Source organism: Tauraco erythrolophus, chromosome Z (genome assembly GCF_009769465.1).
Source record: "Tauraco erythrolophus isolate bTauEry1 chromosome Z, bTauEry1.pri, whole genome shotgun sequence".
NCBI classification, from domain to species: domain Eukaryota; kingdom Metazoa; phylum Chordata; class Aves; order Musophagiformes; family Musophagidae; genus Tauraco; species Tauraco erythrolophus.
The window spans coordinates 61115635-61140947 of NC_141496.1; the positions used below are offsets into that span (position 1 = coordinate 61115635).

Sequence of the window (25313 nt, forward strand, 5' to 3'; positions counted from 1 at the left end):
CAGGCGACAGATCTGCTTACACTATTTGAGGACTTGGTGTCGTGTCTTCCGGTTTCATTCATTCATGTGTACTCTTGAAGTAAAGCTCAATCTGACGCTTCAAAACCAGTATCACAGTTTGACTTCATGAGTGATTACCTCACATTCCTAAAAAGTTCTCTTCGTGTGGTAAGAATAAAGCATATCATCAACCCAGTTTCTTGGGTTTTAGCTAGATTCGCAAGAGGATTCTGGACAAGGTTAATGAATCATAGCACTAAAATGCAGCTATACAGAGGACACAGGAATAGACAACTATAGAATTAATATGACTTCAGAACAATATTTAATTCCAGTTAAAAGTGCATCATGAATAGCTTTTCATTAAGCAGATACTTAGAAGTTTTACAACAAAGGTAAGGACTCCAGTACTAAAACTTACGAAGAAATACTAGATTTTTCTTAGCTACTGTTCACAAAGCCCTGAGGAGACTGCCCCCCAAGCCCCTAAGAGGTCCGCAGCAAACAAGCTGAAAAGCACTCTGTGCAGGCAATTCCTAGCAGTACTTGGTAGAAAACAAGGCACAGCATACCTAGGCAACTTGCACAACTTGTTCAGTTCACACTTACCTTCTCAACACCACGTGAGTTCCATACATTCTTCCTTTCTGGTTGCAACTACAATGAGATACATGATACACCCTAGCAAGCACCCCACCGCTGAACGAGTAACAGATTTTGCTAGCATATAAGGTCAAGACACATGTTGTTCATCAGAAGTCACACACTGTTCCACTGCTGAAAAATGGGAACAGAATTCCTGGTAAGGTTTTAACCACAGCAGCTATAAACCCCTCAGTGAGTCAGCATACAAAGCTACAAATGACCAAAGCTACTGGCTTTTTTACAAAGACCAAGCGGAACAGTTTTTAATTGCTCTGTATTTCTAAAAGTAAACATTTGAGAATTAAAATTGGAGGGAGCAGACTGAAACACCCACAGACATTGTTGCTTTACTCTCCATCCTCCTAAGGAAGGAAAGGTTATTTCTGTTAGCAGTTTGATCAGTACAGAAGACTCCCACAAACTAAAAGTTTTTGTCTTAGTTAGGTATTAGCTATGTAGTAAAGTACATTCAAGAGGTCCTTGTATCTATTTGGCATTTTTCAAGCACCTGGCAGCTAGTCCTTTTACAGATAACAAATACCTCCTTTTTGTCTGCAGAGCGTTAAATCAAAATCCATCTCTTCCAGCCCATAAATATAATGAGACTCCTATTTAGCTGAAGCCTACTGGCTGACTCTGGTATTAATGTTAACTTCTCTAAAATGAAAGCATTATGAAAGACTTATTTTCTACTTAGGGACATCACACATTCCACTGATAGATTTAGGTTGTGCTACTGATCACTGAGACATTACGCAGCTATGAAATTTTAAAAGAATAAAATCCGAATAATTAAAATATGCTCTATCTGGAAAAACATCACAGATTTCTAAGAACAGAAAGAAAAAGTAAAAGGCTTTAATACATTTATCTATTTTGTGCAGATAATTAACAGACTACAGCCAACCAATGAAGAAATAAAAATACAAACACAAACGTTTCAGTCTTTCTTGCTCTCTTCTCAGACACTTGATTTATACTTTGAGCTTAAACAGTAGTTAATTCCACTGATAGACAACCTAAGCAAAAAATCATTCTTTAGCTGTATCACTAAATCATTAATATAATTAGTGGTACAACAGCTCAGTGATGTACCACCAATAATATTTTCTTGGTTACTGTAGAGATAAATTTGTAATACAGGTAACTGAAGTACCTGTAAGAGTAACAGTAAAAACTCAAAACATCCCCAAGCTGTGTTCAGGAAGAACATAATAGCTTTAGATTAAATTAAAATTTGTTTTCATTGCTAGCATTGCAATGATGGGCAAAACTGCCCCTAAAAGTCAGAGTATATTAAAATGAAGATTGTTACATTTTATGATGCCTAACCAATATAAATGACAAGTATAGGTACCAAGAAGTAAGATTCAAAAGTCTATAACCAGAGCTTGTTTTCAATAGAAAGGTATAAGTGCAGACTCTTTCAGGTTGGAGTAACCTGTTTGTTTGACATCTCAAGTTATGAACTTCTCTTCCTCATAAGGTGAATAAATCCAAAAAAGTCCTTACTGAACAGAAGTAGCTCGATCATTGCAATCTACTCAAGAGCAACAGAACGCCGATATCTTCAGATGCTTACAGCTGTATTGTAAAAGCTAGTTCAACAAAGGTAAGAAGGTGAAATTTGACTTGATAAAGTCTCATTGCAGTGGACAAAAATGAAGCTTGCATTTTGTTTGCTGGCAGAAAAAGAATATTCAACTCACAAGAGCTCATGTAACAAAACCAAACACGCCGTCTATTGCTTTTAAAACTTCTACTGCAACATAACGTTGAAGTGAACAGTAATTAGATACTTATCATTTTTCCCAAAAAGAAAAATATGTAAACAGAATAAGAATTTTACCTGTACATATATAGCTTGTCAGATCATTTAACAGGGTCAAAGGAGGCGGTGCTGTTTCTCAATGATCAAGACACTTTCAAGTGAAATAGGTTTTCATTTAAAAAAAAAGCGCGAATATTGTTTTAATCCAGCATTAAACAAAATACCGTGCTTCTTACACTACTTTAACACATCTGAAAAAGCAAAATTACTACCCATGCTTTGGCATTGATGTTTATATTTGCTCAGATCTTTTAGATTTCAGAAAGCTGCTATCCAGTGTTGCCATGAAATACAGATTGTAGAATCTAGATAGCACAGGCTACTTCCAATACTAATACTAAGAAGAAAGGAACATGAAGCAGGGCATTACACTACATTTTTGGAACTACTACAGTAGGAGTGAAAACCTAGAAAATAGTTAACCTATAGTTTACAGAAGGAACTAATTATCTTCAGAAGCTGATTTTTGGTTGTATATTATTTTCTGCAGCTGCTAATTTAAAGCAGACATACTTGCTGCTTTCTTTGCTTTGTTTCCCATATTCTCTTCTCCCCCCTCCCACATACCATACACCAAGCATTATGAATATAAGCCCAAATATCCCCGACAATCCAGTGAACAAAGTTAGTGTAATGCACTGGTGTGAGGTGTGAAATAAAAAAGTGTCTCTCAATCTTCATCAAAGTTCTGTTGTAGAAGAAAGTTGGCAGCCAGGTTTTCATTCTTCTCACAAGCAAAATATGCCTGTATCACAAGTCCTTCAGGAAATCCTAATGCCTTTAACTGAAGAAAAGAAACACATTTAGAAAGTACATTTTGTATATTAAGCTTCTTTGTATCTCTAGTATTTTGAGATGCACTTAAGCAATTACTGCCTTCTTGAAACAAACAATGCTGCCTAGCTCAATACAGCCTTCAGTGAGCAAAGAATAAGAAGGCATTGCCTCTGTCTTTAGTAAACAGAATTCTCACTTGAAAAAGTGATTTGAATCAGTCTAATGAGCACCAAAAAACATGTCACTTTTCTTTCACTGTCATAGTAAGTCACTAAAACAGATTCGGGTCACAGCAGTGTGAGGAAGTAATGGCACATTGCACTGCTGCGGAAAAAAACCTTGAAACGATGTCCATTATAAACTATTAATCATAAAAAGCTCAGGATTTTTAGCAACAGTTGCCCGAAGCAGAAGCTCCCAACCTGTGATCACTGGTAGGCAGGCCAACACATCACATTAAGCCATACTTTCAATTGTTCCAACTAGACTTTCACTTTTAAAAAAATTGACTACGCATTGCAGCCACGAGAAGTAAATTGAAAGCAATCTGTTTTTCAGAAGTCAAAGAAATAAATAATGTCTGGGACGCAATGACGATGAGGGATGAGAATACTAGAGAAGAGCTTATTACTGTGCCAAGCGAAATGGGATCAGCCTGCACTTAAAGACATTCAGCAAAACAATCTCTTTTTTAGCATGTACATACAACCATTTAGAGATTTTTCTTAAAATCCTCACAGCACCTGCAAGGCATTTTACATACAGGGCAGATCAAGTCTCTGCAAGAAACCACATCTTATTATCCCTTATCAACCATTCTTAGATTTACTTTCATGCTTACAAACAGTATAAATGTGGCAGCTGTAATACTAAGACACCTAAAATTTGAGGTGTATTTTTCATGGAAAGGGAAGCAGCATACAGATCTCCGTTGGGTTGGTTTTGGAACAGGTTGTGGAGGTAACGCTCTACTGCATGAAATGGTTTTAAAAGGAAATGCAGCAGACTAGAGAGGGTGATCTGTTAAGAAGTACGTGGGCAAACAGTTTTATTAGACTAATTTTATTAATTGTCAATTTCCTTGAGATTTAGAGGATTGACACCTACGTTAAAATTGATCTTTCTGATGACACTTACATAACCTTTTGCTTTGGCAGTTGAAAATCAGTCTTTGATATACAAAAACACTACCACAGTATGACCTAAGTCTTCGCAATTTGTTGTAAGAAAAATCTCAGAGCCATTGCCATCTATGCAAATTCATATTTAGTCAGTGTTACACACGGTATTTCTGAATGCAATATAACACCTCCAAGTATATTTTTATAGACATGTTTACCTGTATTTTTAGAAAGCTGTAATTAACTAATTCTCATGGATAGACAAATAATTGGGTTAAGTAGTGATCTCAGCTAATCCACTGAGAGCTCTTACTATCCAAGTAATTTGCCAACAGTCCTCATGCAGACACACCTCTCTACCTGGAAACCTGTCACAGCACGATCTAGAACAATACCATCTGAGGCTTTTGCAAGAGGAATTACTGCCTGAGTTCCCATTCCTAAGGGAAACCCATTCAATCATCATTACAGGCAGCCTCTGATCACTGAAAAGGCTCTGCATCTTCTACGTAAGACAGATTCAAGAGATTCTAGACTCAATTGCGATAAAGCAAGAAGAGATGTGATTTGAAACAAGACTACAACAGCTATGAAATATCAAAAATGATGCAGAACTACTAAGCATAAACAAAGTTTAAGTTAAGGCATGTCTTAAGCATGCACTAGAGTCAACACCCCATAGCAACAGCCAAGCAACATTTCAAAGAAGAAAGGCTCACCCTTTCTATGGCTTCTTTCTCCTGAGGCGTTACTTGAATGTAGTTCATATGACCATTTCCAGCTTCTGCTACTCCTCCAGTGCTGGCAGTATCATCACTGCCACTTAAACCTTGGCGGGACTCTAGAACTGGCTCATTCAACATACGAATAAAGTGTTCCTGGTGTTGGCTTATTTGCTGTGATGCATGGGAGAAGAAAAAAAATAAACTGAAATAAAGCATGTTTAAGCCTGTCAAAAGGCAAGTAAGAACATTATTTTTCAGTGAATTAAGTAGTCAAAAGAATGTGTAAAAAAGCGCATAGAGAAAAATGAGTAAATCTAACCATGAGAAATGCAATTTCATGTTTCAGTTCAGTTGCAGTGACCCTTCCCTTTTCCTCATGTGCTTTGCACCTCTTATAAAAGAGGCTCAGGCTCACCTCTAATGTCATAAATAATGTTTGGTACAGCAACAACTGCTGAAAAGCCAGTAACAGAATGTTTTAACTGTTATTAACACACTACCTCAGTTAACATCAACATATTCCTTTCTTGTAAAGCTAAATCAAAATTAGCAGCATTATTTTGTTGTTTTAAGATTTACCTGCAGTAGTTGAGGGTTTTCCCGTCCAATCTGCTGTAGCAATGCTGGTAACAGAGAAGGATTTTGCTGAATAATTTGTCTCATCTGCTGGAACTGAGGCTGATTCCGTAAAAACTCAAGCGGATGTCCTGAAAAATCAAGGAGGTAACATGTTTTTTAAAAAGTTACCAAGACTCTTAATAAAATACATACCTACACTGTAAATGTAGACAGAAACAGGACATGGAAGTGGACAATACACCCCTCACTGAAAAGCAGAAGAGCCTGCATCCTCACAGTAACTCACTCTAGCTTTAAGCAAGAATTCTTTATATTAAGGTTAAACAACGTATTTTTTTCTCACCCAGCCTTCTCTAAGGATACAAGGCCCTTGGATCTTAAATCTCCATCAATTTTCTCTTTATGTCTTATCTCTGAGTTACTTCAGAGACACCCACTCAGCCTACTGTCTTGTCTCTATGCCTACAATGGAGTTCTTTACCTCCTGCAATAGGCCAGTTCTGTCCTCAAAGTGAGTCTTGCCTTCCCATATATCCTATACTGTTAGGTACTGCCCTGAATGCAGCAACGTCAAACGTGCTCTGCAATACCCCATTCCCCCCATTCTCTCCTTATATATGGTGTCATGTGTGCCTGTCACTACTATCTCTATGTTGAACAATCTGGCCTTTATCAAGGTTTACATCTTGAACACCATCTCTGCCACAGACCTTTCCTGCTCCTTGATTATGCTCCTTTCAGTATTTATTTCCCTTTAAGACAGTTCTCTTCAGCACTAACCATTCTGCCCATGTACTGCACTGCTGGGTGAGGAGTACTAGGTCATGGATAGGTCTCTCAGGTGCTACACCTCACGGCCTTATTGCAGGTTTCTCCCTTCAAATTGCAACTTCCAAGCAGTAAACACACAAGTACAGTCACAGCTGACAGCTCAGTTAGCCATAGAAGTAGGAAGCCAGAAAGTGAGAGAAAACACAACTCCCTCCACATTTGTGGTCTTACATTTAAATCCAGAACACTGAATGAAAGAAATTGTGAAAGATCACAACATTTTTAGAAACGTCATGCTTTATTCCACACATATCCACATAAAACAAGACCTTTCAAGCAAGTACCACATTTATGGAATTTCCATGTTACAGCTCTCATCCAATTCACTTTGATCAGTTGACAAGCACCAAGAACTGAAGCAGAGAAAGCTTAAGCACGCGTGTTTATCACATTCCCTTTCTTACCTCCTAACGAACTAGTAGTTGTAGGTATAGTTGCTACTGCTGCTGCCACTGCTGACGACTGAGAAGCACCAGTGCTTGCTGCTTGAGGGGGTTCAGCCACAGCCTGATTATCTCCGGGTATACCCTAAAGCCACAGTTCACATAATTACCAACAGAATGCTAAAAGACACTTGCTTTACTGCATGTATTATTTGTTTTTCAGAACAAAAAAAACATTAATGCTTTCACTGCAAATACAAAGCAAGATGCTGCAAAAGGTATGCATTTACAACTGGAAGAGAACACTGTGAAAAAGTAATTTATTTTTTGACAAGAAAAATATGTCATTTGTACAGCGACATAGTAAAGCACGCACTGCAACAGTTTAAAATACGTTTTACTCCATTAAACAAATACTTGCTTTGAATCTTAGACTCCTGTACGACTACAGGCCCCAGTGGTACAGGCACGGGAAGCTGCCCACAGGAACCCAAGAGGCAGACCCCACTGATAGTGGGGGGAGCTATGCTAAACCCTGCCCCAAAGGGGAAAAACTATACAAGACCTGTATGTCACGACATTCAGTTTCCAGGATGGAAAAAAAATTCCATTTTTCTACAGTCTTCAGCATATTCAGTCCAGGTAAGCCTGAGAAGGTAGTAGCAATGGTATAACAATATATTTCACGAATGAACGGAGCACCCTTCAGTTTGGAAACCACAAAACATAGGGAATAGGGTAGGTGGAAATAATCACAGAACTTCGGTGTAACCAGACAACGAAGAAGTTTGGCAAACCTACCACAGAAATCACTGGTAGGTAATGCAGACTAAAAATCCTGCTACATGTTTTTCATGTAACGTTCACCACTATAGCTGAACAAAAGGGGCAAATACACAGTTAATTTAAAGGTGACATCTAGAAAGGGAGAACTGGACAGTGCTCCAGGCAAAACTTTGCCTCAACTGTGAGGTAAGAAGCACATCAAGGTACATGGGATTGCCCCGATCCACCTAATCATCAGGTGGAAGTTTAAGCCGCTCAGAGGAACAAATGCAAATTTTCCCTGTCACACACATCACTACCATTATATGGCTTAGTCAGCTTGCTACACACCCCTCCTCCACAGAGGGGGAAAGAAAATTCCACTCACGACATAACTGTGTGGTCAACTCTCTCTTATCAGTGCCTTACAGAGCACTGTTTAAATACCTTTTCCAATCAAATCAGTCATTCTGGGAATCTAAGTATAATGTAGGAACTTGGGTTAATCTTTGAAATTATCGGTTAATTTCACCTATTCACAGACATGTATTGTCACTGCAACATATGTCTGTGTGCCCAGATCAACAGCACATACTTGTTTAAACCTTAAGCTTGCTCTTGAATGGAAGCACTATGGAAACTAGTTCAACCAAATTTACTTAGGGATGATCTACCATCTTGAACATCATCTTAACTCTTCAATACAAGCTTGAAGTATCACTCTCCAAACAACCGAGACTATGTACAATTGTAATCAGATGAGACTACTGAGGTGTATATGCACCTTGTTCATATAGCTACCCAACAGAAAAAAGCATATCGATTCACACACAGTTTTAATGTAAACATTGCTTGGACAGCAAGAAGGTGATTTTTGCCCTATGGTGGATTAAACAATTGTTTACTGTTAATATAGCACCAAAGCAGTTTCAGCTGACACTGTTCTCCACACTATGGAGATTCTATGTAATCATAGAATCATAGAATGGTTAGGGCTGGAAGGGACCTCAAAGATCATCTAGTTCCAAACCCCCTGCCATGGGCAGGGAAATCCTCCACTACACCAGGTTGCCCAAAGCCTCATCCAACCTGGCCTGAAGCACTTCCAGGGATGGGGCATCCACAACTTCTCTGGGCAACCTGTTCCACTGCCTCACCACCATCAATGTAAAGAATTTCTTCCTTATATCTAATCTAAATCTGCGCTCTTTCAGTTTAAAGCCATTGCCCCTTGTCCTATCACTACACGCCCTTGGAAAAAGTCCCTCTCCAGCTTTCCTGTAGGCCCCCTTTAGGTACTGGAAAGCTGCTACAAGATCACGCCGGAGCCTTCTTTTCTCCAGGCTGAACAGCCCCAACTCTCTCAGCCTGTCTTCATAGCAGAGGTGCTCCAGCCCTCTGATCATCTTTGTGGCCCTCCTCTGGACTCATTCCAGTAGCTCCATGTCCTTCTTGTGTTGGGGACTCCAGAGCTGAACACAGTATTCCAGGTGGGGTCTCACGAGAGCTGAGTAGAGGGGCAGAATCACTTCCCTCGACCTGCTGGCCACGCTCCTTTTGATACAGCCCAGGATACGGTTGGCTTTCTGGGCTGCCAGCGCACATTGCTGGCTCATGTTGAGCTTCTCATCCACCAGCGCTCCCAAGTCCTTTTCCTCAGGGCTGCTCTCAATCCATTCTCCGCCCAGCCTGTACTTATGCATGGGATTGCCCCGACCCACGTGCAGGACCTTGCACTTGGCCTTGTTGAACTTCATGAGGTTCTCACAGGCCCATCTCTCCAGCCTGTCAAGGTCCCTCTGGATGGCATCCCTTCCCTCCAGCGTGTCCACAACACCACACAACTTGGTGTCATCTGCAAGCTTGCTGAGGGTGCACTCAATCCCACTGTCCATGTCTCCAGCAAAGATGTTAAATAGCACTGGTCCCAGTACCGACCACTGAAGAACACCACTCGTCACTGGCCTCCACTTGGACATTGAACGGTTGACCACAACTCTTTGAGAGCAACCATCCAGCCAATTCCTTATCCACTGAGTGGTCCATCCATCAAAACCACGTCTTTCCAGTTTAGAGATAAGGATGTCATGTGGGACAGTATCAAATGCTTTGGATAAGTCCAGGTAGACAATGTCAGTTGCTCTTCCCCTATCCATAAATGCTGTAACCTCATCATAGAAGGCCACCAAATTAGTCAGGCAGGATTTGCCCTTAGTGAAGCCATGCTGGCTGTCACCAATCACCTCCTTGTTTACTATGTGCCTTAGCATAGTTGCCAGGAGGATCTGCTCCATGATCTTGCCAGGCACAGAGGTGAGACTGACTGGCCTGTAGTTCCCTGGGTCTTCTTTTTTCCCCTTTTTAAAGATGGGGGCTATGTTTCCCCTTTTCCAGTCAGTGGGAACTTCACCAGATTGCCACGACTTCTGAAATATGATGGATAGTGGCTCAGCAACTTCATCTGCCAGTTCCCTCAGGACCCGTGGATGCACCTCATCCGGTCCCATGGACTTGTCCACCTTCAGGTTCTTTAGATGGTCTCAAACCTGATCTTCTCCTACAGTGGGTGGTTCTTCATTCTCCCAGTCCCTGCCTTTGCCTTCCGTGACTTGGGTCATGCCGCTAGAGCTCTTGCCAGTGAAGACTGAGGCAAAGAAGTCATTGAGAGCCTCAGCCTTCTCCATATCCTGGGTGGCCAAGTCTCCCGTTTCCTTCCGGAGAGGGCCTACATTTTCCCTAGATCTCTTTTTATCACTGACATATCTATAGAAGTTTTTCTTGTTGCCCTTGATGTCCCTGGCCAGATTTAACTCTATCAGGGCTTTGGCTTTCCTAACCTGATCCCTGGTTACTCGGACAATTTTTCTGTATTCTTCCCAGGCTACCTGTCCTTGCTTCCACCCCCTATAGGCTTTCTTTTTGTGCCCGAGTTGGTCCAGGAGCTCCTTATTCATCCATGCGGGCCTCCTGGCGTTCCTACCTGACTTTCTCTTTGTTGTGATGCACTGCTCCCGAGCTTGGAGGAGGTGATCCTTGAATATTAATAATTACATCAGGCCTGATGCAAGGGATGTACACATCTAGTACAGAGTAGTTCCAGTTGGAAGTGACCTACAACAATCACCTAGTCCAACTGCCTGACTGCTCCAGGGCTGACCAAAAGTTAAAGCATGTTATTAAGGGCATTGTTCAAATGCCTCTAAAAAACTGACAGGCTTGGGGCATAGACCATCTCTCTAGGAAGCCTCTTCAGTGTTTGACTACCTTCCTGGTAAAGAAACGTCTCCTAAAAATTTTCAAATTAAGAGGCTGCAACCAATGATCTGGTTGTCGGTGGAAGGACAGGATTTCTTCCTAACTAAGGATGAGAAAATCCTTGGGTCAAAAAGAGATCTGAATCCAAATACCTCCAAAGATGAGACTGGGGCACAGAAAAAGTGTTTTCTGGAATTAAGACCTCCTGCCATGACAACAGCTCAAGAACATCGGATTACACCTAGATCCTCAGCCATGAAAACTGAACAGCTTGTCATCTGAACCATTCGCAAGCGGAATCTTCAGGGCTAATTAGAGGAACAGCTACGCTATAAGCACAGATACTCTCTTGTCATCTTCTTTCCAACATTTCACAGCTACCTTTGGCGTATTGACTCTTTAAACCAGGACAGGTCTCAACATCCTAATCCTACCCTGCAGATTACATAAAAGACAACACTGATGATAGTTTGGAAGTAGGTAGAGAGTCAAAGAACAGTGTCATCAATGAACCAGTACTAACTAAAGTACAAAAGGGACAAACTCAAGCACAAAAGGGAAGTCTACAGAAGGTGGAAGCAAGGAGAGGTAGCCTGGGAGGAACACAGATAAATTGTCTGAGCAGCCAAGGGTCAGGTTAGGAAAGCTAAAGCCCTGATAGAATTCAATCTGTCCCGGTTCATCAAGGGCAGCAACAATAACAATTAAAAAAAACATCTGCCAGCTAGTATGGTCTATAAGAGCAAGAGATCCTCCCTACTCCCCTTCCAGAAAGAAGAGAAAGAACAAAGAATAGATATCCTCAGTAAAGGATAACATGAGACAGAAAGGCACCAGCTTATATAACAGGAGGACCCACTGTAAACATGGGACCTGCTGAAGGAGTAGAAGTGAGCTGCTCAGACCCGTGAAACTTAACCTATTTGGCAGACATGCCATGCGTTGAACTTAATCGTAGGGATGTTCTATTTCTACACAGGACTTCCTGAACACCAGACTGAGTGTACAAGCACAGCATACTGTACATGACTGGCACATGCACAGCAAGCCCAACACAGCAGGCATTGGATTTATGGTATCTGTACAGACTAAATGCACAGTAAAATCAACATTTTTAAGGCATGAGAAACTAATTCTGAGATTCCAGGCTTATGGCAGACAGATGGGTGCTACTGCATTCACCCTTAGGGTAAGACATTATTTATAACCTTTCATTGTCCTAATAACTCACTAAGAACTGAGCTTTTTACACTCAAGTACTCAAAACATTTGTTATCTGTCTAAAAACTGCAGGTTACAAAGTACTGGGATTATTAAGGTAAGTAGCAAGCACACCAGTGACTTGTAGTTGTAACTATCAAAGAAATTTTCATTAACAAAAGGAGTTTTATAACTAGAGGTCAAGATGCCGGTTTTCTTATCAACCTATCAGAAATTCAATTTGTATACATTTTGCAAGGATTGTAAGATTAAAATCTTCAAGATTTTAATAAAGTTCAACTTTGGAACAAGGAAAACCCACATCAGGGAAAAAATGGTACGCAACAGTGAAAACTAAATGCACAAGAAACACTGATTAAGCAATGAGCTCCCAGCCAGATTGTCTGGTGTTACAATTCAACTGTCAGATTAAGATATGCAATGAGAAGTAATCCAAAAAGCCCCTAAAACAACTCACAAGATTTCCACTAAAGTGAACCTTCTCTTCTGTTTCCTCACATGAAGTTCCTTTCATCCTTCAAATTATATTTATCAAATGAGAAACCCATTCTTCTCCAAAACACGTCTTAAATTAAAATACCAGTTAAATTAAGCACACTTCAAAAAAATCCCAAATCCCTCTGTTTGGAAAGTCTATTACTAAGAACACTATGCATTATTAGTAAAAATGATGATCTGGAACTTAAAAAAATGCCTTTGTCATCTTACAGATACTAATAGAAAAATAGAACTAATGCTGTCACTGAGATGTGACACAAAATCATTCCTTGAGCCAACCATTGGCAGTTTAAATTATCACTGTAACTGGACATATTTTACACACCTATCCATACAAATCAACAAAGAATAAAAGCAAAGTGATACAGGTAGTTATGGATGACTTCAGAATTTCCTGTAACACATTATGACTCTCAGAATCCGAATCTCAGCCTTCCAGATGCTCTGCTTAGAGATGTTGTTCCTCTATGAACATGTATTAATCTCACCAATTGGATAATATTCAAAACAACAAGTAAATCAAAGTTAGAATTATTTAGTGAGGACAAAACAAAAAAGTGAAAGAACAGAGTGCAGGTAAAATAAAGTGCTCACCATTAAAAGGTATTCCACTGCTCTGTCAGGATTGTTGAAGCTGGCTCTCAGTGCCGCAATTACTTGCTCTCGTTCATAGCCCATTGACATGATCTCAGTCACCATATTCTCATAGGACTGACCTGTCACTAGAAGTAACATGACCACCAGTTTAAGGGAATAGGACAAAAAAAAAGGACAAAAAAAGTTTCAATGGATAAATTTCATTTCTACCCAAACCTGAGTTTGCTCACTGAAGACTAAAGAATAGCTCACATTGAGTTTGCTATAGTTCAGTTGCTTTAACTCCAAATATATTCTAGTGGTTTCATTATGCATCTGATTGAAATAGTAGAGGGTAACGAACACAATGCAAAGTTATATTGAAAAAGCAGCACTTGTGATACTTCTTTACTCGAAACAGTATTCCCTCTTTATGCTTTCACCTAAGCTGAAAGGCACCTTCTCAGTTAACACTTAATTCCTGATGTAATCAAGAAAAGTCTCTTGCAGCATAAGTTTGGAAATTAAACTTTCTAGGCAGAAATCTGCCTGTCAGACTGTTAGCCACTGAAGTTTTTTCACATACTTTACACTATGCTATGGTTAGATAGATGACAAATAGTGATGACCAAGTTACAACTGTATAGTGCTGCATGCTTGTGACGATGATGGAAATCATTTAATTAACTTAACATGGACCAACTCAAGTCAGGTAGAAGACCTAAAGTTATATCTAGGAAAGTCATTCAAGACCTCAATGAGGGTTTGGTAGAACAAGTTATGTTATTTAATTAATGTATATTTGACTAGACATCCACCACATCAAATTCCTCACCTCTTACAGCACAAATGGACTAAAACTAGCCCTTACCTGTAGCCATCAAGACAAAAGGGTACACACACTATATATGGAGCAATTTAAGGACAACTGACCACTACACTAATGGTATCATAGGAAAAACTATCTTTTTTCATAATCCATGTTATTTCCCTTCCTTAAAAGCAGACAACAGGTTTAACAATCAAAAAAATCCCCACCCTATTCTATTATAAATTGTAATGGAACGTCTTAAAGGTTATCTTCGCATGCAAAAACAGAAAAAGAAAACAAACAAACCAACCCAGGCATTAAAATACCATTTCCTTCCTTGGATGAAGGTATTTGTGATCTCAGTGGAATCCTACTACTGACTCCATAACACTAGTAAGTTAGTGGCAGGAGAGTTAAATAATTAACAGTCACCACAAAAAAAACCAATAGATTAAAAAAGTAGAGGAAACAAATACTGCTAGAGCTACTCTGTTAAGAAAAGTAAGTCACATTTAAAAGAATCAAAGAAAATATTAAGTTTTATTCCCTTAGGGAAAAGGTGTTCCACTCAAGTCAACATTAATGCAACCACATTGCTTGATTTCTGAAGAACGCTTCTAAATAATCAGCAACTGAGGGCAATATACTCAAGAACAAATAATGAAACGGCCCTCAGCCAAGCATACTTGTGCATTTTCCATAAAGATAAATAATAGATTTACAACCCTTGACTAATTTGAGTATTTATTGTTCAAACTTCAAAATAATAGTACCAATCTGAGACTAAGGAATGGTAAGTTCATGTCTTCATATACAATTACAAGATCAATCATTTTACATCTACCTTTATTTTTTCAAAGACATAAAAAACTCACCTAAACTTTGCTCTAAAGATACATATTTCTGTACTTATCTTCAGAGAAGCAAACAAAGACAAGCCAACAATTGTCCCAACAGTGATTTTGATAAACTTACTGCTCATTTTCTTTCTTACACAGCGCTAATTTACCCTTATTATTGCTACTAAACTAATTAAGGTAAACAGCAGACAGAATATCTTTTGATCTAATTAGTTACTACAACATTTCTGCAGTGCTCTTTCAAGATCAGCTAAGAAGAGACTAGAACAGTCTAAGAAATTTGGTACACAGAAAAAGATGTAAGAAGGTCAACCTGCTCTGGACAGAATGCTACACAAGCGATAATTGAAAGCCAAATGAAGAAACAGAATTACTGCAAATTTAGACACATGTACATATACATATACAGTTCACTTACACAAGTTGTGCAAGAGTAAGACCCAGAATAATAATTCAGGAATTGCACACCAGTAAAGTCATACAGAGTCAAGCCTATCTCTACATAGTGCTACTGGGAATGTTTGTGCGGTCAACGCTGAACTGATTCTGCTCTTTACTTCTGTCTTTCAAATAGCATTTTAAAGCTGGATTAACTTTGCAATACAGTCCATCACACACTCCTCACCATAATTCTTGTCCCCTGTCCTAAAGAAAGCTTAAGATGTTCCAGTGAAAGATACAGTTGCACAGAAACTGCAAGACGTGCAGACCATCATGTAGCACACAAAGCCACATCCGTTTTCAGTCAGTATATCCAACTGAAAACAAAAGCAGTTCAGTAGAAACCAATCCCTGGTTTTAAAGTGAAGTCAATTATCTTCAGACAACATAACTGAGAAGCCACAGGAAGAACATGCCTAGGATCCTACTTAGGATGTAAAAACATATTACATCAATTTGTGCGAGCAAATTCCTTTTAAGACAGCTTCTGAAGGAAAAGAACTACAGAGTTCATGCCTATTGTCTTTGAAAATGTTTTGGTATATAACCCTTACAGCATGCTTATCCAGGAAATTACCCTCAATGCCTGCTATTTCCAAACTGCCAGGCACATGTGGGTTTACTGTACCGGATACCAATAAAAGAACTTTCATATAATATGGATAGTGAGGTGATGCTCTCCTTGCTACATTGGAAGATTTTTTTTTTTTCCCAGTTCTGAAGACAACTGAATCAAGACCACCAGCTTAATTAAACTTGTTGGTCATTATTGTTAACATGAGTATTTGTGACGAGCACATCTCAGCCACTAAAATATAGTGAATGGTTAATGAAGCCTGCAGCGACTTTGGTAGCAGCAGTCGCTTTAAATCAACTGGTTGTCTCCTACAGTGTCTATCAGATATTTCAGCTCACACGTTTCTTCAGCCTAAAACAGTATGGCATAACATAAGACTTAACCTGTAGTTAGACAGACTAAACTTGGTGGCTACCACCAATACATGTGAAACATTACTACGGCTCCTAAATCACCTTGGGCTGCTTAATCACAACACCTGCCTCCAATATATATATATAGCTCTACACAAAAATGTTTTAACTTTTTGTACCAAATTGCAGCTTAAAGTTTATAGAGATTATAGAGATTAGACAAAACAGAAAATCCACCTATTTCTATGCCTTAATTTGCTACACTCAAAAAAAAAAAAAAAAAAAGCCCTCCAAAAAATTTAAGTAGGTGTAAGAAGTTGTGAGTTTGTCTAGTAATTTCCTGGCAATCAGAATCGGCTTAAGTGAGAGGCAGAACTTTCTATTGTTTTTACGCTGTTTATTTCACTGAGAAACAAAGACATTTAAATTGCCAAAAGAAAAGTGAATTGACTGTAAGTACGTGGAGGCATTCTCTCCTCAACCTAGATAGCAGCAGATTTGGTGAATTTATCTAATCTAAATGTGTCAAAAGACAGTACTGTCAAAGCTGGAACAAGTGAATAAAAGTAGCCATTTTATCAGACCTGCACACTGGGAAGCAAAGGTGAAAAGAAAAGCGTATACATATTTACATCCAGGCTTCTATTCAAGCCACTTCAAATAGAATAGTTAGAAGAGAAATTAAGGCAAAGGGGGTGGGGAGGGAACCAGGAATGATAAGGATCTTCCTTTTACACAATAAAAATATATGAAGTGAAATATTCTTCAGTAAAGAAGTTCTTGATGCTGGTTCTAAGTTACCAACCTCAGGTCTTAAGAGAAGAGTACTTTGATTATAACTTTAACAATGACAGACACAGAAGAGAATGTCAACATCTGCTAATCCGTCACTTGTTTCTGCTGCATCAAAGTAATGTCTACATTAAAAAAACACTCCACTTACCAAGTGCACTTATAGCATCCTCAAAAAGATTTGATCGAGATGTATCACCTGTTGTACTGTAAGATGAAGACAAGTGCAATGGTAATTACAAAACTTTGGAAAACTTCCTGTTTTTCAAAAAAAGCAGCAGCAGCTGTAACTCTAATAGCCCCTTTTGTTTCTAAAAAACCAACAAAGCTTTCCAAAGAGCACTCTCTTGGTGTTACAGTGAGACCAGATTTTACAAACTTACAATGCTACCATTTTTAACACTTAAAGGCCAATCTTCCCCCCTACCCCCCAATAGTTTGGCTCTTGCCCATCTGTTCAGGGATTAGCCATATGCTCACTTGAATGCTTTAAAGGGTGGGAGTACAAGGTGGATTTTCAAAAGCACACAGCAGTCTCACTAAATGCTTCCCCATAGTCACTGGTTTGACCTCAATGAGGACCCAAGGAGGCCAGTGGCAAGCACTTACTAAAATCTCAGCATCTTACTTTCCCAGGAATATAAACTGCTAATATTTGCAATTACTCCATTGCCGAGTTATCAAAGTTGTTAAATTACAGGACTAAAGGCTCACCTCCAAGAACACCAAAGAAATACAGAGGCACAACACGAGGCAGGGGAACTCAAGTTAACTCAGAGCCAAGGGTTGACTCTCCTGGCTCTTCCCAGGGCTGCAACTTAAAAAGCATCAGCCCCTTCCTCTCAGGGTTACACCTCTGATGGGTCAATGGGAGAGGTTCTCCAGTGTCCTTACAGATCAAGGGCATTACTGTCTACAGGGCAGTGTGACTCACCATGTGGTGCCAGCAAAAAGTATTTAGGGATTGTGCAAGACTTATTACAGGATATCTAGGGGAAAAACCAAAGGCAGGGAAAGGGAAGCATCAAGGCACCCTGCAGATGAAAAGCATGGGTCAAGAGAGGAAAAAGAGGAGAAAAAGGGCCCGTCACATGTAAATAGCACTTGCCTGGTCATGACCTGCACCCGATCCTCAGTCCATCCTGCCTTCTAATTAAATTTCATTTCTAACTATTTTTCATGCTGGGGGTCTCTCTATTCTACATGCATGTCTGTCTGGAAGCCTAAGTGCCCACAGTTGGACAGGGAACCACACGCCTGTGAAGCCAGTGACTGCAGGGACCAGGCACTGTAGAAGTCTCGGTGTCAGCAAGTGGAGAAAGGGCCACAGGGGTCCATGTGCCTGGGGTGTGGGCAACAGAAAAGACTACATTGCATCCCTATTCTGTGTGGATGCATACATTGACGTGCATGTAATCATCAGCAAGCATCAAGCTTAACTACAGCAAGCAGGGTAAGAGGCTTGAGAGCTGGGTATTGAATGGCTATAAGTCAGAGACAGCTGCTGGAGAGACCAGAGGGTCTGAGAGGAGCTGATGGAAAAAGTAACATCTGACGGCCAGCTACTGGTAAGGTCACAGACCTCAACAGCAAGTGGAGAGACTTGTTTGTGTGTCCACAAACAAGGCAACTGGGAGATCAAGGGATCTAGGGACTAGCTACCAGGTTCAGTGCATGTGTACAGCCAGGTTCTGGATGGATCCTCTGTGTGGGCGAGTATGCGTATGCATACAAAGGGAATCTGAGTATCAGCAACTGAAGAGCAGTGTTGCAGGACTCAGGCAGTCACATGCCGAGGTATCAAAAACTTGGGAGACTGGAAGATCCAGGCCCATCTAGCTATTGGAATAGACTGCCTAAGGCCAGGTACTAGAGAAATTCGTATTGTTCGTTTGTATGTTTGTATGTATGTATTTTGCACTACTGGGCTTTGCCTTGAGTAGCCAGAGGGGAACAGGACGTGACTGCTGGCGCTGCGTGGTTCCTTGAGGCTTTCTGCCTGTGTTGACTTATGCAGCCAGCCATATATATAGGTACATACATATTGTGCGTAGGTACTGGGAATACAAGTTCAACCTCGACACTTGATAGACCTGGGGACATGGAGCTGCAGCAGCCTCGCATCTATCAGGCTACCAGAGTCAGCAACTCCTATCAGCAAGTGAAAGATCATTAGATTAATTCGAACCAGTTTTCAGAAGATGCCATTAAAAATCTGACAAGGTGTTTACAGAGATGCATTTTTTATGTAAGAAAAAATTTGTTCCAACAAGAATGCTTCACTAGTACCTATCACTAGTAAGATTTACAACTAAAAAAGATCAAAGGCAAAATGGGACATCACCTTGCCTGGTCATGGCTGAAAAAATCTTCATCAGCCTTAGTAATTTAACTTCTAAAGCAAATCAGAGACAAGCAGTACTCACTGAAATCAAGGCAGGTGATAACTACAATGTATTTGTTAAATTACTCTCTTGCTTCCTGTTAAGTATGTACATTGAGGCTCCCTTACTGCAGTTTTACATCACTGCAATCTTAAGTGGAAAACCTGGAAAGCACTGTTTCAGCATGAAAGATTTAATCTAATCTTTGAACTTACTGCACAAACTGAGCGGTAAAAATACTCACTCATAAACATTAAAAAATTTTAAGTTATTCAACTGATAGATGATGCTCCACTTGTATTCCATTTTAAAAAGATGTCCATCTCTCAGAATTGCAAAATTACATCGTCAATTAGGGTATTTAGTGCAGGAAATCTGTGATGACACTTTCAAGATATTAGGCAATTGCAAATTTTGTTTCCTTATCATCAAATCAGTATTTGATGGTTTTCGAATATAACCACTTCAAAAATTAACGTCTTGTGCACTGGCATGCACATAAATAACACACAAATAATTGAAAACCAGTGTATGAAAAATGAAGACTTGATGTTATGCAGCACTTCAAGGGCCATTAAATTACAGTTAACAACATTTTTATCCCATGCAATACTTCAGAAAATTAAAGTGAGCAAAAAAGGCCACAGTGTACAACAGGGATGAAATCTCTAACTTCCATATGATTTTCTTAAATGCAGAAAACTGAGGTTAAAAGCTATCCCAACTCCCACAACTACCTGCAGATGGGCCAAGGAGAATTTAGAACAAATAAGCTTGTAGCTTTAAGACATTATGTGATTACGAGCAACACTACATCCTACACTTCAGAAGAAAAAGCTCCTTCCAGAAATTAATAGACTTTTACAGCAATAAAGAACTTATGGTTCAAATCTAAACAACATGATTCAAAACACAATCAGAGATCTAAGAACAGGACAGGACATATCCCTCTGAAGTATTTAAGAGCTTTGTGAACAGCAGATCCCCACACAGGTGAGTCTCCTCAGTCTGAAAAGAAACTTGTGCCACAGTAACTCTGAAATGCCTAACGGGAGCACAAGTCTTGTGTCATTTAACTCTGCACTCCATAGGTTTAGTCCCAAGATCACTAGTCCCACAGCAGGAGGTGTAATTGAGAGGGGAACTTCTTACTCTAAGTAATGAGCCAGAGACTGAAGTTATCGTTAGGAAAGAAGAAAAATTATGTAGAACAGAGAAAATGATTGGACTAACATTGTAATGGAAAATTCAACTTAAAACCAGAACTAGAAGCAACAGAAATGGACAGGGAAGCCATTTTTAGAATCTCATTCATACCTCTCAGTTGATGATGGGCTGACAGCAGCTGGTGCCTCAGGTGGTTTTTCTGCTGGCTTCTCTTCTTCAGGAGCACTCACAGGTGCAGATTCAGAAGCAACTGCATCTGGTGCTGGTGGTGGAGGGACAGGAGCTGGCACAGGGGCAGCAGCAGGGATTGGTGCAGTGACTGGTGTGGGAGCTGCAGTTGTCGAGGTAATAGCAGTAGCAGCGTTTGTCTGCTGAGTCACTCCAGCTGCTGCTTTGGGCTATAGGAGGACAACAGAATTCAGACACAGCACAAAGCTCCTAAGCTCATGCTTTCCATCATCAACACACTGATTAAGTTCTGTTAAGACCACCTGTGTTTGACATCACTGCCTTAGGTACAACATTAAAACACTGCAACACATTAAATCTATAATGCCTTTTAGAGTGTTTAAACAGGCAACTGACAGTGTCACTAAAGTACTTATTTAGACATCTGAGCAGTCACACTATTTGAGTATGAAATGAAACGCAAAGATAAAGATCTAAATATTTATAGACCACAGTACTCTAAATGTGAAAACAATCTACTTTTATAAAAGCCCCTTTTTCAGAAGAAACTAAAACAGGTAACAAAAGACATCTGATAAGCGTAACAAGCATTAAGGTTCTCTTAACACTTAAATTTGGGAAAAAATCATAAAGACAGAAATCACATTTCATTATGAATGCTATTTGCTGGAAAATGAAAAGCTAAAAAATTTAAACTTAACCTGAAAGAATTTTTACTTATGCAATCTTTACATTCAAAGCACTACACAGATAACATGGGCCTCTCCAGAAGGATACAGGTGACCTGGTTACTGAGGACATGGAGAAGGCTGAAATATTGAACAACTTTTTTGCTTCAGTCTTCACTGGCAACCACTCGAACCACACCACCCAAATCACAGAGGATGTTGGCTGGGTCTGGGAGAGTGAAGAACCACCCAGGGTAGGAGCGGATCAGGTCCGGGAACACCTAGAGAACCTGAAGGTACACAAGTCCATGGGACCTGATGAGATACATACACGGGTCCTGAAGGAACTGGCGGCTGAAGTTGCTAGGCCACTAGCCATCATATTTGAGAGGTCCTGGCAGTCTGGTGAGGTTCCTACAGATTGGAAAAGGGCCAACATAACCCCCATCTTTAAAAAAGGGACCAAGGACAACCCGGGAAACTACAGACCAGTCAGCCTTACCTCTGTGCCAGGTAAAATCACGGAAAAGATTCTCCTGGTAGCTGTACTAAGGCACATAAAAAATAACCAAGTGGTTGGTGACAGCCAACATGGCTTCACTAGGGGCAAGTCATGCCTAACTAATTTAGTGGCCTTCTACAACAAAGCTACAGCACTGGTTGACATGGGTAAAGCAACGGATGTCATTTTCCTGGACTTGTGCAAGGCGTTTGGCACTGTCCCACATGACATCCTTGTCTCTAAAATGGAGAGACACAGATTTGACAGATGGACCACTCAGGGGATAAAGAACTGGCTGGATAGTCGCACTCAAAGAGTTGTGGTCAAGGGTTCAACGTCTACATGGAGACCAGTGTCAAGCGGTGTCCCTCGGGGGTCTGTTCTGGGTCCAGTGCTGTTCAACATCTTTGTCAGCGACATGGATGATGGCATTGAGTGCACCCTCAGTAAGTTTGCCGATGACATCAAGTCGTGTGGTGCCGTGGACTCACTTGAGGGAAGAGATGCCATCCAGAGGGACCTTGATAGGCTTGAGAAATGGGCCAGTGCTAACTGCATGAGCTTCAAGAAGTCAAAATGCAAGGTCCTCCACCTGGGTCGGGCCAATTCTAGGCACAAATACAAACAGCGCACAGGGTGGGTTGAGAGTAGCCCTGAAGAGAAGGATTTGGGGGTGTTTATAGATGAGAAGCTCAACATGAGCCAGCAGTGCGCTCATGCGGCCCAGAAGGCCAACCACATCCTGGGATGTATCAAGAGAAGCATGGTCAGCAGACCAAGAGAGGTGATTCTCCCCCTTTACTCGGCTCTTGTGAGACCCCACCTCGAATACTGCGTCCAGTTCTGATGTCCCCACCACAAGAGAGACATAGATTTGTTGAAGCGTGGTCAGAGGAGGGCCACAAAGATGATCTAGGGGCTGGAGCACCTCTGCTACGAGAAAAGTTGCGGGAGCTGGCATTGTTCAGCCTTGAAAAGAGAAGACTTTGGGGGGACCGAATAGCTGCCTTCCAATATCTGAAGGGAACCTACAGGAAGGCTGGGGAGGGACTTTTTACAAGAGTGTCCACTGACAGGACAAGGGCAAATGGGTTTAAGTTGAAGGAGAAAAGATTTAGATTAGATATTAGGAAGAAATTCTTCAGTACAAGGGTGGTAAGACTTTGGAATAAATTGCCCAGAGAAGTTGTGGATGCCCCCTCCCTGGAGGTGTTCAAGGCCAGGCTGGACGGAGCCTTGAGTAGCCTGATCTAGTTGAGAGGCGTCCCTGCCCACGACAGGGAGGTTGGATTAGATGATCTCTAAGGTCCTTTCCAGCCTATGCCATTCTATGATTCTATGATTTCACATGCTTGAGTTCTGTAGTGAGAGCCAAAAATCCAGCAGAATCAAGGACTACCAAATTTACAGCAACAAATTTAGAGTGGGGAGTACTTGTACGTAATTGTGATTTAATCTTCACATCTTTACTGGAAACATGAATTTTGCTTGGAAGTAGTATCAATCCCATTATATTGAAATTACACTTTTCAGAATGGATGTGACTTCCAGCTAAGGTATGGAACTACATTTTGAAAGCTGTATCACTGTAGCCCCTTACCTATAAATATCCTTAAGGATTCACAAGACTGACCCCCATCTCTGCCTTACTGAGGGAAATAGCTGATATTTAACAAAATACAACTACTTATCCAATGTGAATCACTGTCAGACAATGTCTCCTTAAACAAGGAAAAATATATTTCCTCCTTTTGTCTAAAAGGAAAGGAGAGGTTGCGAATGAATAGATACCAACACGATAGGCACAATACAGAACATTTTAAGAAGCATTCAAAGAAAAACTCTGAAACACATCTGAACGTCAGACAAAGCAGCTGTGCTTATGTGACAGGCATGTCTTATCCAGAAAAGAATCAAGGAAAGCAAAACTGAGCTTAAAGACTTAGCAAAAAGACCGTAACACTGAAGAAATGCCCAACTTTGAAACACAGGCCCTTTAGTATAAGGCGGCATTGCATTTAGGAGTTCTTCATGGAGGTCTGTATTTCTTCTGCTACGAACAAAATGAAAGCTATACTCTGAAATCCTATCTGCACCTGTTTTCTCGTACTGATAAATGCCTTTTCTCCAGGCAAACCACAGACTACAAGGCTTGTTTGTTCAGGAAGAGAGCAATAAGTTACGTTTAAACAGAGAATCTAATGAGTTGACAACAGACAGAAGTGAAGAGCAATTGAATATAGGTTTTCTTTGTCAGAAGGAGGACCTCTAATTCCAAAATTAACTTCATATATATTTCCAGACTGACATGAAGCCAGTTTTATTCTGATCCCACAGGTCTGGAATGCCTAGAAAATCAGTGGCTTGACTCCTGGAAGCAATACGGCAACTGGTTAAGAGAAGAGATACTTCAAACAGATGACACAGTCATTCCCTTTAATTTGCCATTGCAGCCATTCAAAACTCACAGGTTTGTTGATCGGCACATGTACCCTTTCTGTACTGGTTTAAGCTGCTGAGCTCAACAAAAGAAACAGCCATGAGTTTTTAAAAGGAACATTGCAAGACTGGAAGAGTACTGCACAAAGGATTTAGTAACAAACTATCTAGGTTCCCTTCTTCCTTTTAATAATATCATATCATTGGAAAAGTAACAGAGACAGACAAGAACGAAGAAACAGTAAAATGAGCCACCGGCAAATTTTTTGTTTGATGTAAACATTCAACACAGAACCACAGAACCGCAACAACAATCAGTGTAGGCAAACCAGGACTGTGAAGCTATATTTCGTATCTATTCACATAAGCATTTATTTTTTACTGTTGACCAAAACTTTCACATCATCAAATTCCACTAGTTTTAAGGACAGGCATATACAATCACTCATCACAATGAGAAAAAAAAAAAAAGAATGAAATGAACGCAATTTCCTTTTCAAAAATAAGAACTACTCACTTTTGTCACCATAACCACCACAAAGTTCTTCTCATCAATTTTGTATTCTTTAAGAGCAGTATCATCATTAAGGATTTTACCTGGCAAATTAAATAGATACAAATAAAGGAAAAAGTTACTTAACAGATCATTAGATGATCTTAGGATTCCTTCATATAAACACGGTTCCAAAAAAAACCCCAAGCAAACATTAAAACACACTTTATTCAGACTCTAAACATTAATAACCCTACAAAAAGTATTTTGGATACTAAGCTTTGGCAGTACAGCTACAAGTAATTTTCCTCCTATGATGTCCACAGTACTAGTTAGCTGGAAGGCTGTTGCCATAAATGTCAAAGATACTTTAAACCACTTAAAACAGAAGTGTTCCATCTAGAGAAAGATTTATTGGACCTTTAACATA

General features: G+C 40.1%; 1 protein-coding gene across 2 annotated transcripts in view; it reads right to left on the reverse strand.

Annotated features, from left to right (window-relative positions):
- Positions 1-1487: 1487 nt before the first annotated feature.
- The window catches only part of RAD23B (RAD23 nucleotide excision repair protein B), a 50930-nt gene continuing 27104 nt past the window's right edge, over positions 1488-25313 (reverse strand). For both annotated transcript variants that reach the window (XM_086628744.1, XM_086628743.1), the window contains 8 exons: positions 24908-24987; positions 20743-20990; positions 17193-17248; positions 13226-13353; positions 6914-7037; positions 5679-5806; positions 5094-5270; positions 1488-3260 (listed from right to left, as the gene is read on the reverse strand). In XM_086628744.1, the coding sequence (XP_086484870.1) occupies positions 3147-3260; positions 5094-5270; positions 5679-5806; positions 6914-7037; positions 13226-13353; positions 17193-17248; positions 20743-20990; positions 24908-24987 (1055 nt within the window). In that variant the 3' untranslated portion in view covers positions 1488-3146. The remainder of the gene's footprint in view (positions 3261-5093; positions 5271-5678; positions 5807-6913; positions 7038-13225; positions 13354-17192; positions 17249-20742; positions 20991-24907; positions 24988-25313) is intronic.